Source organism: Tauraco erythrolophus, chromosome 29, assembly GCF_009769465.1.
Source record: "Tauraco erythrolophus isolate bTauEry1 chromosome 29, bTauEry1.pri, whole genome shotgun sequence".
NCBI classification, from domain to species: domain Eukaryota; kingdom Metazoa; phylum Chordata; class Aves; order Musophagiformes; family Musophagidae; genus Tauraco; species Tauraco erythrolophus.
The window spans coordinates 3,421,818-3,438,676 of record NC_141493.1 but is presented as its reverse complement, the minus strand read 5'-3'; the positions used below and the strand labels follow the sequence as shown (position 1 = coordinate 3,438,676).

The 16,859-nt window shown below is 46.2% G+C and overlaps 1 protein-coding gene across 1 annotated transcript in view; it reads right to left on the bottom strand.

The window, feature by feature from the left end:
* DPYSL2 (dihydropyrimidinase like 2) overlaps positions 1–10,319 on the bottom strand; it is a 50,948-nt gene extending 40,629 nt beyond the window's left edge. The window contains exon 1 of the mRNA XM_086627972.1: positions 9,969–10,319. Coding sequence (XP_086484098.1) covers positions 9,969–10,319 — 351 coding nt within the window. The remainder of the gene's footprint in view (positions 1–9,968) is intronic.
* Between the last annotated feature and the right edge of the window lie 6,540 nt (positions 10,320–16,859).

Below are 16,859 nucleotides of genomic sequence, written 5' to 3'. Positions count from 1 at the left end.
GAGGGGGGGGGGTCCGCCGGGGAGGGCGCGGCACAGCGGGGAGGCGAGCCCGGCTCTCCGCAATGGCAGGAAGGGGAGAAGCAGCCAGCCCTGCGCGCCTGCCTTTCTTCCCTCTGCCCGGAGCCCGGCCCAGCCCGGCCCAGCCCAGCCCGGCCCAGCCCCGGCCGCGCAGGGAGGGGGCGAGCGCCGGCGGCAACAACAGCGGCGGCGGAGCGGGGCGGCAACGGCGCATGCGCGCCGGGCCGGCCCCGCCCCTCCGCCCGGCAGGGGGCCGCGGGGCTCGCGGCGCCATTGGCTGAGCGCCCGGCGGAGATGCAAATGAGCGGCGGCGCCGTGCAATGGGGAGAGCAGCAGGCGCTGAGATGCAAAGTGGCGCCGTGGCGACGTCACGAGGGGGCGGGGCGCGGGGCACCGCCCCCCGGCACCGCCCGCCCCCCCGCCGCCCCGCGGAGCTGCCGCTGCGGAACGAGCCCCGGCGGGGCGGCGGGAGCCCCTTTTGCTACGGCCGCGGGAGGGGAGGGGGCGGCTCGGGGAGCCGGTGCGCTGGGAAACCCACCGCCCTCCATCTTCTTTGTGCCGCCCCGCCCTGCTTGGCGCTACCGGAGCGGAAAGCGGTTCGGAAGCGTTAGCAAATTGTGGGGAAAAATTAAGGTTGAAGCCACTCCCGGCTCTTTGATTTCCCGGCATGGCAGCCATGCTGTCTAACCGCCTTCTCCCACACCTCCTCGTCCAGAAAATACAGCCCGGGTTCCAGTCGCTCCTCCTGTGGTCACTAACCTGACGCTTCAGTGCCGGGGAAGTGTGAAATCAGCTACGTGTAGGGGCAGGGTGGTCCTCTCCAGTCACCCTGGCCCTTTCTCACTCCTCCAGCCTTGCAAACTCCATGTTCAATATTTCAGGCACACCTGGAGTCTTAAATTTCTCAGTCCCTGAACTCCATAAGCTGGTACTTCAAAGAAAGAAATGCATTAAATGGCATAAATATTTCCTCGTTATTTACAGTGCACTTGCCCCAGTGCAATGAAGAGAGATGAGATTCATGGCTAGAGTGTGGGATAACTATTTAAAAATACATCTACGCACACCAGTTCCTCATAACATCAGTTCTCCTGGAGGAAGGTAGAAGACACCTTTTGGAGAACTTAAATAGCCCAAATACTCTTCTACTTGAAGGTTTTAACAGACAATTAATGACCAACAAAGACTTACCTTCCTCCTTGAATTATGAGAGAATGGCACGTCCCACAAAGCAAACAGCACGCTTCTCCTATCACAAAATCTTTACGTACCCGAGAGGTTCCGTGAAACACACTATGCACAGCCCATAATAAACTAAAACCTTCAGTCTATTACTGCAGTAAATCATTATAAAGGCAACATCTGTCCAAACAGATGACTACCAGGACGTTTTATGTACATTAGTTCACAGCAGGCTACAAGGAAAAAAGCTTTTCCTGTGTATAGGTAGGGCATCAGGCAACATTTAAGTAGCTAATATGCCAATTAGTTAATATCCAATTAGTAGCAAATGAAAAAAATGGCTCATGACAGTAGCAAAATGATTAATTTGTTAGCCTGTAGGGTTTTATTTTGATTTAATGATTAGAATAGACAATACTAAATGAGTTATCTTGCCCCTCTCTGATCTGTGCTGGAAGAAGTTTTGAAACCTCAGCATATTTTTGCTCAGATCATGGAAGAAGACATCTATATCAGATTTCTAAATTTAGACAGTGCAACTGTTCCTTTTTTCTCTTTAATGCTAGCTTTCCTCCTCAATTTTATATCTGAAAGTTTTTTTTTTTGGCTTTGCTTAGCAGGTAAAAGAGTGTCTTCAGCTATCAAAGAGGAAGCAAACACTGCCTAAGGGTTTGGGAGATAGCATCAAGGCCCTTGAGCACCTGATCTGAGATGTGCTAAGTCCTGTCCTGGCCCCAGCAACATGATTATGGAGGAACAACCACAAACACGGGTGCAGAAAACCATTTGTTTCCAGCACTGACTTGCCTCCCTGATCCAGGCGGGTCATTTCTCCACATTATGATAAAAGTTGTGGAACAGCACTACTGCCAGTAGAAATAGATGCACCTTTAAGGGCATGATGTCATCAGCACACTAATATCTCTAAAGGTATTCTCATCTCTTAAAGATAGCTATTTAAAATACTGTTTTTAAAAGGCACTCCTTACTGCACATGGGCCTAATTCAGAACAGCAGTTCTTGAACTTTGAATACATTCCATAACTTGAATCCAAGAATGACTAGGTTCTGAAAATAATAACACATCTTCAGGTGACACTTAGCTTTTCCTTCCCATCACCATGTTGCAAGAACATAAGTAGTACAGAATGAAATAAATGAAGAGATTAAAGGGCTGAAAGACATGGTCATTCAATATTCAACATCTACAGAGCACCAGATTTTAAAAACTTCCATATGATTTAGCGCAGACCAGAACTGAGCTCCCAGGTGTATCTTCTAGCTCCACCGATTGCCAATACAACCTAATTTTCTTTCTTTTTAGCTGTGAGCTAAAAGGTGGTCAAAATAAATAATTTAAAAATTATTAATGTAGTTGTAAACCGGCTTGTTTAGCTTTGCTAAACAAAGGCAAGGAGTGGATGTTATCTGTTTTATAAACACACTAGAGGGGAGGCGATCAGGAGCTAAAGGACAATTTTGGGATGAGAACAAAGTGAGAAAATACTGAGAGGTTCGCTTGCATTTTTTGATAAAAGCTGGTTCATTCCCCTGATAAAGCTCCAGTTTATGTATAAATCCCTCCTAACTACTTATGAAATGTCAGGGGCAGAAGTCATGTCCTGGGTTAAAAGAAGTGACAGTGCTGGCCCTGACAGCATTCCCCACATGGCAGAACAGGGGAGGAAATGCCCAAAACTAGCATGATGCCCACATTGGCACTGCCAGCCTCCACCCTGGTCACATACAGAGCTGTGCTCGGCGCTGGCTGAGTGTCTCTGGCCCATCCTTAGGCTCAGCGTGGTTGGGAGGTGGATCCGCCAGTGGATCTGCACGACTGCTGTCAGCCACTTCTGCCCAGGTATCAGCTGGTGTGGGACATCTTGTGCAGGCTCTTTGCAGCAGAAACACATTTCATGTGTTCTGTTCATGTTCACATTTTCATCTAAAATTGTCTTTGGAAAGGTCTAGAGGGAAAATGGCACTAGAATATGAGAATCTCTGTACAGCGATAATCTATGCTAAAATAAATCATCACAGGCATCAGTGGAAATCAATTTACATCAGCTCTGAATCTTAACTTTACAGATTCTGTGGACAACCATAATGCACTTAGAGAATTTTATTCCTACTGTGGGTGGTTGGGAAAAAACTATCAAAAGAGTCTCTTCCTCTGTGGAATTTTAGTGTAATTGCAACAAACCCCACAGAATTTCTGCAACACCAGATTGCCTTTACTGCTACTAAATTCTTAAAGGTTCATCCACAAGGACATTTTCCTATGCAATTATAAACCCTGCAAATGGAAATATACATTTTAAAATGTAATTAAAAGAGGGATCAGAGATGGATTTAAAGCATTCCTGGAAGTATCTGATATTCTAGCACTACAGCATCAACAAGCTCTAGATTTCCCTTTAGGCTTGTTAGATGCTATAATTGCCACTCCCTATTGGGGAATCACCCCCTGCCAAAGTCAGCAAGGCTCTTGTTATTGCGACCAGAGGCAGCACAAGAGGGCCAAAAGAGCTTTCCTGAGTTCACAGATCCGGTCCTGATTTTCTGTCATGATTCTGCCAATGTCAATTACTGCATCGGCTCAGAGTCTCAATGACTTGAAAGGAGTTTCCCATGGATCCAGCAACCCCCTGCATCTTATGAAGTGTGAGGGGGATTAAATACTGCCTGATACATGGCAGAAGGAGTACATTTGTCCTTCCCAAAAGCTGATGAAGGAACTGTCCATTATTAATCACTATAAACTGAATTACAGAGGGGAATTATACTTGCCAATGGGCATCTTTCGTTTGTTTTATTATCTTACAGGAGAAAATTAAAATTAAGTGTCATGGTATGGAAATGCCCATAGAGGTCAAATGTGCTACTACGAGGAGGTAAAAATCATACAACCTCTCAGAGAAACAGCCTAACCTTTTTTGAATACAGACTATCTTAGATTATGAGGGAGAGATTCACTTTCTAGCCACACAAACAGGTCGATAAAAATGTACGTTTCATCTGCAAATTAAAATTAACCTTCCAATTGATTTTGTTGCTTTTAAAATCCCAGGAAACCTTGAGAAGGTTCTGAAATAACCTTCTAAGGCGACTGTTACTGCTATAGTGTGTTTCTTAGAGGAAATGTCCTGAGCATTTCAGGTGCACGGCAATCTTAATTGTCCTTAAACAAGCCCGAGCCACTGCTCCACAGTTAATTTACTATCATGTCATGTTATCAGGAAAGAGACAGCCTTCTTCAGGGTTCTAGACAGGGATCGCTCTGTCAGGGGTGGTACAATACATAGCAAAAACGTGCCCTCCTCTCTAAACAGCTTACAGCCCATGCTCATGCTATAGTTAAATACAGGATTTCTAGAACAACAGCATGGGACATGTGGACATCATTGTCATTGCTCCTCCCTTTCATCCAGTGGAGAGGGTTTAACATCACTAGGCCCATGGGAACCATGGGTAGGGTCTAAGAAATGGCTACTTGCAGTGATTTGCACTGTTTCTTAACATTATAATCCCTTCTTCTTCCCCAAAAACCTACAAGGCAAAGCATCAGGCTCTCAGCAGTTGCTGTCATCATTTGTGTCAGCCCGCTTTGCCTACCTCTGATGTACAGAGCAATCGTTACTCCAGACAATGAGAAGATGGAGTTCTGATCTCTGTTCTCCCACCCTGAGATTCATTCCAGATCTCTGGGAGGCAACCAAGAAACAGGACATTACTGTAAGATTAACACAGAAGTGCAAAGAGGTTTGATTTTGGGTAGGTTTCCTACCACTCTGCTCCCAGATGCTGTCCCTTTTTAGTGTAAGAGGGTTCATGCAGAACACAGACATCAGCTTCGCATGAGCTTGGCTGCCTACGTCATTTCCCAACTTTATTTTTCCAACCACCACAGAAGACAGACTCAAATTTAACGTGCCACAAGACAGACAAGCCACAGGGGGAGTTAGACATGGTCCTGCAGGTAAAAAATTTCAGGCAGACCTAACTGACTGCTCAGCACCTACTAAAAACAGACGAGTCGTGTCAAATGATGGCCATAGCACTGGCACAAGGGTGGCATGCAAAGCTGCCAGTCTCATTGTGCCAGGTACTGCACCTGTCCCCCGAGATAAAGCCTGCATCACAAAGTGCTGCTGAAAGACCAGACCTCTGGATTGACTCAGCTCCAAACCGGGTGGGGAGATCTGGCCCCAGGTGCTTAAAGTTTTCCCTCCAGTCTTGAGTTCAGATCATAAGTTGGCCCTGTATCAAAGCCCCTTGCTCGTTTCTGCATGACAGAGTGTGATATTGGCAAATTCCTGAAATAACACTAACAGACCACTCCACGAGAGACCCACTGGATGGATGGCACGTTCCAGCTATGCGGATTGATGGCTTTGAGAGGGATCTAAGGAGTTAAGAGGAATTTGGCATCTGTGCTCATTGTTGTTAGTTCCTCTATGGGTTTCTTTTTCAGTAGACAGACAAACTATTGTGATCCATTGGAAGAACATGCAAGTCATCCTCCTGGATGATTATTTTGCAAGCAATGACTGTTGAAACAAGGCTAGAAAAATTGCAGGCATCGTAACAAATTAAACTCAGAACTGCATTTCCAGCTGTCTGGAACAGCTTCTTTGTTTTACACAACAGTTCCAGTAATATTCCAGAGTCTATGATTATTTGAGCTCTCAACAATGTCCTGTTATTTATTATTTCCCTCCAGGAATGAACAACCATGATCCTGAGAGCTTTGAGGTTTTACCAAGAAGTCCAGTCAGGTCAAAAGCTTAATGAAACTGTGTTTTGGAAGTGATTCCTCTCCTGTCAATTTTAAAATAAAAATATTTTCCTAGCCTCTATTTATTCACTATAGTTATTTATCTTACTACAATAGGACATAGCATTGTTGTTTTGGACCAGTAGCTTACACCCAGAGCTCTGCAGTTCCCTAAGGTGCATGAACTGTTTCTCAGGGATGAAAAAAGGGTATATAAAGCTGACTTTGTTGCACAGGGGAACCACCTGAATCACTGGTGTAATGACAACATGGGCACTTTAGCTAGCAAGGTAAGAAGAGATCTGGGATCCCAGGGCTTGTAGGAGTGTTGAAGTGTCCTAGCACCTGCTCAGGTTCTCCATGCAAACTAGATTAAAGCAAGCCCCGACTTGCTGACCCCTCTTGCAATCAAACCTTGCTTTTCTCGAAAAGACCGTCTCTGTCCTGAAGCATCTCAGCAGATGAGCAAGACAGAAGGAATACCAACTATACACACAGGAAATCTGGGAAACACACACACAGGAATCCAAGGTTTTTCAAAACCCGGAGGAATGCATGTGTCTCAAGACTGTTCATCTAAGCAACAGGACTAATGCCTGGGAAGGCATTTTTTCAGTCCTCATGCTCTGAGCGAAGGTAGCTTGCAGCTTCTGCACTGACTACTACAAAGCAGTGCTATGAGTAAGTTGCACAGGTCCCTGCCCTCGTGCCATCCGAATACCAACTCCCGCTGGAGGAAACGGGCTTGCAGGTACACAGCAATTCCTGAAAGCCAGGCTGAGTGTTCATTGACCCATTCAAGAACTCCCAGGTTTGAACATGACATTCTTGTTAGAGTGCAGTGATGGCCCAGCTGAGGTCAGAGCCTCCGAGCACCCAGCAGTGCTCAGAATTGAACAAGTAGCTCCAGGACCAGGCATTCACAGTGCAAACCGGGAAGATGCCAACGTTGAAGACGGGAAATAGAAGCACGGTGCATTCTCCAAGGCCTGACAGCTGGGAAGCAGCAGACCTTGCCTCAGATCTGCTGAGTTGCAGACCTGTTGAATAGGTCATGCTGCCTCCAGAGGCCTAACGGCAAAGAGCTGCTTAAAGTAAGATAGAGAGCCTTCCTGGTGCCTCCAGAGATGATCTTAACCCTGAATTATGAGGCAGGATGGCCCAGAGGCAATAAAGCGAGGCCATGATAGATGCCTATAGAATACCCTAGGACAGGACAGACACAAAGAGATTTGATTACCCTTATCTTTGCCTGCAGAACAATATATTGCAATTTAATGTGGAATAATTACATTCCTTTTTTTATCCTCTGGACACTTAGAAGCTCGGAAAAATAAAAAATAGCTTGTCCATCTTGCTTTGTTAATTATTTCAGTGGAGATTAATACAAAATCTTTCCATACAGTGACAGAAAGGATGACTGTGTTTTAAACCCACTTTGCGTCCAGTCACTGGCTAAAATACTCCCACCTATCTCCATTGCCTCCAGTTGATCGGCTCCCATTCCCATCACCTCACGATATGGTCCTTTGGCTGCTGACACAGAGCACAGACTGTCCTTTATGTTGATTGTTACATGAATTGATAAAAATTGCAACTATTGTCAGCCTCAAGCTAAAGAAAAAGAACCAGTAAGATTTCTAACCTATTGTGAAATAATTTATGCAAGTTATAAATTCAAGATCCTATAAATTAGCATATTTTTCCATTCCACTATAATTTAGATTCGTATCACGTGGAAATAGTGTACAGTGTATCCAGGGAGAACCTATTTCAGATGTGTTATTAAATGCTTAAGACAGAGGTTTGAAAACAACGGGCCAAATTCCGTTGCAAAACTTCAGAAGCTTTTTATCTCCTATCTCAAATTATGTTAATGCACTGTTTCCTTTACTGCCACTTCCGGCAACGTAATTTTTCTTTACCTTTTTTATTTTTTTAATACATTGAGCTTTGATTATCATCATAAACGCATTTCTATTAACTACACTGAAGTAAAGCCAGTTTTACCTGCTGAGGATCTAACCATCGATTCAAGCTATAGATGCAGTCAGCTGGAAAACCATTAAAGCTAAAACACTCCTGCAATAAAGTGCCAATCCATAGCAAGACATTTATAATAAAAGACTGCACTTACCCAAATGCTCACAACCCCTAACAACACAATCCATTGGCATCAGTGTTATGTAAAGTTAACGAGCAACAGCTCAAACGTTTTGTGCTATCCCATTATTTCATACCCTCAGTTAACATTTATACGACAATCTTTAAAAACAGAACCAGAAACCACACTTTTTTAAAAAATGTGATTAATATTCTGTGTGGACTTCTGATTTTTCACCATATTGTATTTACAGTTTTTTATTATACTGGTACCCTTCAATCACAAAATAATTAATCTTTTCAGAATTAATATATCCCTTGTTTGTATTTATGTCCTGCAGGATATCACCACATCAAATTGCCAGAAATTAGTCCTGAAAACATCCTGAATTGAAAAACCTTTGCCTCCCCAAGCTGAAAACACATATGCCCTTTACTCTTGAGAACTACCTTGGTCAGTCCAACAAGACTAATTAATCATGGAAAGTTACTCAATTAGTAGGCACTTCGACATGGTCGAATCAAACCATAGGCATTTGTAGCGGCTAACTTTCGTTTGGGTTTGGCAAATCAGGTTTGAAGCAGCGTGGAACATATCCCACTCCTAATTAAAGGTTGGCGTGTAGCACTTCTGAAACCAGGGCCCTACCTTTGTGATCTCACCGTAAACGGCAGTTGTTCACGCATGTGAATATGGCTGGATGGAGCCCTTAGGTTACTGTAGTAGGAAAAAAGCAGAGTAGGGGTTTGGGGAGGATGGGCCCCCAGTAATATTTCCCGTTTCTCAAAGCAGGAGAAAGTGGCAAAGAAGCTCATGTTATAAATTCCAGGCAGACTTCTGCCCTGTATATACAATCCATACCACTAGTAAAAAAATCAGGAGGCACATCCTAGGGACAGTTTCCAGAAGAAAGGACTGCTCTGTAAACCCGCTGGGAGACTACTCACAGAAACTCTTTCCCAGTATGCTAGAAGTTTATCATTTTGCTGGTCAATGCTTCATTCATTTCTGCTCTTTCAGCCTAAGCACAGGAGCCAGCATTGTCAGAGGAAGGCACGGAGTGTATCATGGCTCAGATCTGCATAAAGCTTGCTTAAATCTATTTATCAAGGAAATAAATGTGCGTGGTCAGCTAGACCTATGGGTTGAACGGGTTTTGCCTCAGCAAGAGGATAGGCTTTATTACACCATGACACATACAGAGAGTGAGAAAATAGCCTCAGGAGTCTTAAAAGACTGGGAGGAGTTCAGTGGGTTTCTAAGAGAATGCCACATGCCTCTGAAAGTCCCAGATCTTCCTGAGGCAAAAATTACCTCTGTAGCCAAAGGCCTTGGTCAAAATTGGTATTGAAATACAGCTCCCAGGGGCCACTCTGGTCTGTCCTCCCCTGGGAGGAGGGGGTAGGAGTTTCCCCTGGAAGAAGCCAGCAGGGATTTGATCCCTGTAGGTGGAGGCTCATTGATGCTCTTTTGCTAACAATTGCATTGCTGTTCCCGTGAGCTGCATTCACTAGCTGGGTGGGGCATGTTGCTACCGTTGTGCTGGGGGGAATCGCCTAAGAAACGAGAAAGTCGGTCTCTATCACCAAACAGGAAGGCAGGGTGGAGAAAGGGAGGGTGTTTGTGGGTGCAGGGGCTCCTTTCCTCTTCTGCCCTCCTCCCTGTGCACATACACACACACCTGCAGAGAGCACACGGATAACATTAGAGGTCTGGCAAGAAGGATCTAGTAGAGATGCTGCTTCTTAGTGGCAGACATTGAGTGCCACATGCATGCAAGTGCCATAAAAGCAAGAAACTGCAGGGTGGAAAGGATACATCCCCTCTGCAGCCTGCCGCGTGTTCGAGTTGCATCTCTCACACACACACAGATATATCTGCACCCACCTTGTCATTCAGGTTCTGCAGCGCCTCCTTCCCAGTGGCACTCCTGATCTCCACCTTTCTTCCGAAATCAACAGATGGTTCCCCTCCCTTCCCGCTCTGCCTGGAATAGACGGACTGAGCATCCGGACCCAGGTGGGCAACATCCTTCTGCTTTGCCACGACTTTGTTAGATCCGCGGCCCACCGAGAGGGAGTCGAAGTCGATGGTCTTGTTCTCCAGGGAGCCTTCCACCGGGCAGAACATGCCACAGAATTTCTGCCGAGGCTTGGGACTGCCCGAGCCCAGGTTTTTGAAGAAGGCTGGCACTTCTTCTTCCTCGCCTTGCCGGCCAGACTGCTTCCTCTCAGCCATGGCTTGTGTGGTCTCCCTGCTAAGGGGAAATAATAACAGCGGTAACCAGGAGGATCCTTCACACACACACACACACACACGCACGAAAAGAGGAGGGGGGGACTGTAAGGAGAGAGCGATCGCTCTGGGTCCTAGAGATACAGCAACATCAGTTGCAAAGGGCTGTGCCTGGCAGATCCCCTGCCCCCATCGGTACAATATAGCCTGTGGCTCGCTCTGTTTTCTTTGATGCAGTGCAAAGTTGAGGGAAGGTTGGGGCAGATCCTGCTGCAATCAAGGGAGGAGGTTTCAAGTTGCCAGCATCCAGATGGGGAGGGAGGGAAAAGGAGAGAGGGGAGGAAAAAAAAAAAAAAAAAAAAAAAAAAAATCCTCACTCTGCAGTAGAAGCTGAGGACTGATCCGGAAGTGATGCGAGTGGTGAATTGGCAAATGGACTCGATCAGGTTGGAGCAACAGCCCCCATCACGCACACCCTTTCCCCCTCCCCTTCCCCAGCGTGCTGCTGTTGCTACAAGTTGCACAGAGGCTGATGGGGACTGAGCACCCCCTCACCTCCGGCTGCTCGGGAGGCGTGTTCCCAAGGCAGGGGAGAAAGGGGCTCTTCCTTCCTCCCACCCCCCTTTCCCTTCCTCCCCCAGCCCCGCAATGGTGGAGTCAGGGAGAGCTCCGGGAATCCTATTGTTCCTCACTTTTCTCAAAGCAGCGGAGCCGGAGGGCGGGGAGCAGATGAGATGGGTTAGTGGGAGGCAAAACGCTGACTCATCTTTCTGGGTTTTGGGGCATCGCTGGTGCCGTGACTCGGGTGGACTCTCTTCAGGGGGGAAAAGGGTTGATCGATGGCACTGGAGAGAGAATGAGAGAGAGAGACAGATGGGAGAGGGGTGTGAGAACGGAGGGAGGGCGGAAAATGAGCCGTTAACCAGGACTTACCTCCAGGAGCCGAAATTAGTGACCTCGCTACTCAATTAAGCCTCTGCAATGCCAGAAGCCCCCAGTCCCTCCCCGCGGGGGACCAGGGGAGGCAGCCAAAGGCGGCTCCGGCTGAATGCAGGTTTCTAGAGGAGGAGACAGAGCAGCAGCAGCCCCCTTGCCTCCCCGCTCTTGCCCATGCCCAGCGTCCCTGCGCTGGCAGACGGAGGCGAGGCGGCAGCGAGCGAGAAAGCGAGGGGCAGGGGGGCGGGCAGGGGGCAGCGGGGCCGGGCAGCGGGCACGGGGGGGAGCGGGCAGGGGGCAGCGGGCACGGGGGAGCCCCGGGGGCCGGGCCGCGCCGCCGGCGCTGTCCCTTCAGCACCACCCGCCGCCCGGCCCCGACAGCCCGCCCCGGGGGGTGGCGAGGGGGTGGAGGGGGGCTCAGAGCCACGTCCAGGCACTCGCCCCCCACCTTCCAGCACGCAGAGCCTTGCACGAGCTGCTGGGCTCTCACGCACCCACCCCCCCCCCCCGCCCCCCGCTCCTCGTGGCCGGTGCAGCCGCGTGTGTCAGGGAGCGGTTTTGCCGGATTCTCTGGGGTTTGTGCCCAAATAAGCCGCCCCGGCGGAGGGAAGGTTGCCTTGGCCGCTTGCCAAGGGCTTGTTTCAGCGGAACGCACCGAATGGCTCCGCGAGCCCGGCCGCGGCTGTGCAGGTGGGAGGAGAGACATTTTTATGGCGAAGGTAAGCGGTGCAGCACACAATAGGGTGAGCTCGGCTGTCCCCACCTGATACACGTTATTAGCACGGCTGATCTGGGTCCTTTCGGCTAATCCACACGTAATATCGCCCCGAACCCAACCCAATCACCAAGCTGTTTAGTACTATGCATTATTCATTGATATGCATCTTTGCACACGCATACATTAAATGTTAATTTAGAGGCATCTGTGTCCAAATGGTTACCAAGCACCTTCATAAGATTCAGGCAAAAAAACCCCACCAAAAGCAATAAATAAATAAATTAAAATCTCAGAGCCCTCTCTCTCTCTGCAAACCACACCCAAATCAATGCATTTGTACCAAAAGGTGAAAAAAAACCAAACCCAAGGTCACAACCAAGTGAAGCCCTGTAATAAATGCACAGCACAGTGATAAAAGATGCCAGACTAAAAGGAAAGAAATAAGCCTGCAGCTTGGCCCTGAAGGATGAAGATGATGTGCTCTGGTAACTAATGAAGGAGGGAGAAATCCAAAGACGGAGACCCTCCAGGGAAAAAGTTTCACCTCCTTCCCCTCTGGGACCGTAACAGTGGATCGGCCAGGGTTGTAGCCACACTGATCTCAGGTGCTTTGCTGGGGGTTGGAGGCCAGCATATGGTCTCTCAGGTACACTGAAGCCCTGTATTATTTAAGATTTATAAATATTAATAGTCAGAGCACTGCTGATCAGGCAGTCCGCAGAAGCTGCAGAGAGTGCTGACAGAGGCTCCAGCCAGCTGAACGCCTTGAAGCGATTGTGTTGACACATTCTGCAGTTTGCTGAAACGTATGCAGTGGCTTTCAGGGATAGCCCTAAATAAAGCTCATTCATCACTTGGCACATCCTTGGAAGATGCTCCAATGGCCACAGACACAGACCTCTGCGGAGGGCTGGAAGGAGAATGATCTGCCAGCAAGCTAGCCTAGAGGCTGTGAAGTGATGAGACAAGAATGAAACCCTGCAGACAAGAACACAACTTCCAAACATTTCAGACCTGGTAAAGGTCGCTCCCAAAAGCTGAGGTTTCCTACCATACAGATGTGACTCTTTTCCAATAAACCCTCAAAACACAGACAACAATCCCATATTGAACAGCCATCTCCAAGTATCTCCCCCTTCCACACGCGCTTGAGGACGTGTTCAGCTGTGGTTTTGTGTTCAGCTCCAGTTGTGCTCGTGGGAAGTCTATCACCTTACCACAGGCTGATCCGTTGAGTCTCTGACTGGCCTCACATATCAAACCAAAGATCATTTCAACAACCCATGTAGGAACTCAGGCACTCCAAAAAAATCACTGCACTACTAAAAGGCATCCTCCTTTGACTATGTTCTCCTTTTTGGATATTTCACAGGGTGTTTGTATAGTACTCTCTCTGTCTTTATATGGACACTGAAAAAATGGGGTAATTTCAATTTCAAAAAACTTCAAACAAACTTATTGTCTACATAAGTCCAGCTGAGCCTCTATAACATCTGACACACAAGTCTTGTTTAAGATCCCAGAATTCCCAGCCAGATATATCAGTTTGCTTATCAACTTTGTTGCCATAAAAAGAGTAAAAGCTGATGCAAAAGCTTACAGTTCTGTTTGAATTTGTTTACAGCTTGTTAGCGTGGCATAGCTCCTGAATGGTAATATATTAAAGCAGCAACTGGATATGCCCATGCTCAAAGCATGGAAAGAACATTTTTGCTGAAAAATCACTGGGAGCTGATAATCCATGTACTTAATAATCCCATAGGGTGTCTATTGCCAATCAGAACCACATAAATTACTTTGAAAATGACACTGACCTTCATCTGAATTTCATAAACTCAGCATCAATAAGAAAAATTCCTCAGATAACAGATCATACTCAGCCTTACCGACAACAAAAGTGGAGAAACAGTGAATAGTGACATAAACACAACCTGAGACACAAACTGGGCCAGCTGGAGTTACACTGGTAGCCTTCGGTCTCCATGCAGCAGATTTCATATTCCGATCTTGTAATGAGTATTGATTGGTTCTTGCAATATCAGAAAGATATAGGTATGCAGAGTAGAATAACTAATTTGAACACTAGTTTGCAGATAAACTATTTAGCAATACATAAAAAAGCAGTTAATGCTATCATTTAATATTATGCACACACCATATAATAAAAGGAACAAAAGAGAGAAACTGAGTGGAATCACAATATGGGGTTTTCTTAACATCATAAAGCTCTGGACACTTCTGGGCAAGTGACTTCTAGTAGTAATAACTCAACACTGCAAAAAAGTGAAGTGATGAATAGAGACCTTGCACAGCCTGCCTGAAACTGCCGAGGAAAGCAGTGGCAGAACTGGCTTAATTTAAGATTCCTTTATGCCAGTGCACAAAAGTCCTAAGGGATGTAAGTACTCACTACCTTAAGCACTGCAGTACCACATGACAAAAGACAAGCCCTGCCTGGGGATTTGCCCTGGCAAAGACAAGAAAAAGGAACCATGTGAAGAGCACAAGGATTTCACCGGATCCTTTCACAAAAAAACTTTACAGTGACGTAGAGGGGAAAATGTGAGCACAAAGATCTGAAGCAGGCAGGCTCCTCATCAAACAAGTGGAAAATTAGGTCTCTCCACTTACATACTAATCCTCCCTCTGTGCTACAGTGCTCTGGTATCCGTGGCCTGCCTAGAAAAACTCCGGAGCACAGGACTCCTTCTTCCCTAACCTGGCTTGCATCAATGGCTCTAGTGATTTCTGATCTCCTACTCCCCCTGGCCAAGACGTGCCAACTTACTTCTCCTGCATGAAACGACGAATGCTGCTTTATTACATCTCATCGCCATAGTTACCTCCACGTACAGGGGAAGGCTGAGCAATCAAACTTGGTTTGAATTAGAACCAATGCAATATAAGCTCCATGTTGCTTTATTTGCCTGCCATCCTTAGGTGAGACAATTGCTGCAAGTCCAGCAAATCCAGAATTTTCTTCATTATTTAAAGATTAAGAACCCAGCTAGAAATTACAGCAGTATATTCTGCCGTTAAATTGTCATTATTAAAATAAATGACAGCAACTACTTCCAAATCTGGGGCTCTTCCTATTGCAAATCATTAATTATTAATACGTCCAGTGGGTGCAAAATTTATCATGCAAGGCTGGATCCCATTGAAATTTGGCTATTTGTAAAAGCAGAACTCCACAAAACCTACCTTCTCCAGTGAAAACGAGCCAAGAAAGAGACTGGTATGAGCCACCATGCCATCTTCAAGCACGGCGTACAGAACTTGAGCCCGGACCCTCTGCAGGACAGGGCCCCTAAGATCTAGCCAGGGCCAGGGTTTTCATGGCAACCAGATATCTGGCAGACAATCAATTGGGGAGATTTACCTGTCCTTGGCTGCACAGGTATCATGCTTGATGCCTCCAACATCTGAAAAACAGCCCTAAGGGGCACAGGTCAAAACCTTTCTGCAGAGAAAGCTGCAGCTATCCATACAAATAAGTTAGGTGTACCCACCAAACCATGGGATTATTAGCTGAAGCACAGCTGACATTCACACTCAGGAGCAAATTCAAGTGAAATACTAGACTTTAAGTCAACGGCAATCCTTCAATTAAGCTCCATTGGGTCACAATTTAAAAATACAGCTTTGTCCTCAGAATTAAATCAAGTTGATACCGTGTTTTCAGCGGGGTCCACTGAGAGGAGACTCCACGGTGAAGTTAGCTAATTGCTTTCACTGAATGTAGAGGAAAATCTTCACGATGCCTGGGAGCGTGGGGCTAAAAGCAGAGATCCAACGACCACTCTTGTATATGTGAGCAAGTGATTTTCAAAGAGAAGGTGAACAAAGCTTGAATATAAATCCACAACCAAATTTCAAGGATGCTCAGACTTGGGGTAGCCTATGCTGACCTCTGCAACCGTCATTCCTTACAAAATTATGCAGCCCTTCAAAATACCAACTTGTTGCATGCGCCACTGCAACACCCTGTGAAAGCCATCTTTCCTCTCTCTGGTTGTTGCCTTACCCATTGCTGATCCCTTCATCCGACTGTAATTTTCATTTTCTAAGGTGCAGGCTCAGTATCAAGAGGTGGCAGTGAATAACTATATTTCCAGAATATTCCTTGAACATTAAGAATCAAACCAAACCCTAAAATGCTTCATTGGGTTGGAATTGTTCTGGCATAGCACAAAAACTGAAAGACCAAGTTGTCTACAGAGAAATCATTAACCAACTTCCCTTTGGGATACGATAATTGCTGGAGTGGTTGAGAGCTTTTCTTGGCGTTGAGCACTCAAAGACAAGACACGTTATTTCAGAAACATTAAAGGCCAGAAAAAAGTCTTTTGATAAATGTGTAAAGTCCATTCAAATGCTGAAACAAAGCTCATTTATTTCCATGGTCCTTTTTATTTCTGCTTATCCTATGCCTCTCTTTTCCTTTATGGTTTTGTCCTCAGCAACCTCAACTAATGTAAACCAGCCCTGGCGAATTTCTGCCAATCAAGGTTTGTTGCCAGTGGATTTTAGTCCATGAAAACAGATGGTTTGAAAGCCACATTGTGCCACCGTGCCCACAGCCAATAGTACAAATATTTAGTCAATTAGAAGGGGATTTTCCAAAGGCACAAATGGAAATGAGGCACACAACTCCCATTGACTTCCAGAAGGAGTGGAGAGCCTCGCTACCTTCAAAATCTCTCCTTACTATTTCAGTCTTTATAAAATAAATGCACATGAAAGCTATCAGCCTGCTCTGAAATCAGACTTTTTTCAATCATTCCAAGGATGACAATCATGGATAGAAGCAATAGGAATCTCTCTGAAGTGTTCAGTATTTAAGACAAAAGTTCCAGCAAAACTGCTGATTTCATTAAGGCCCATAA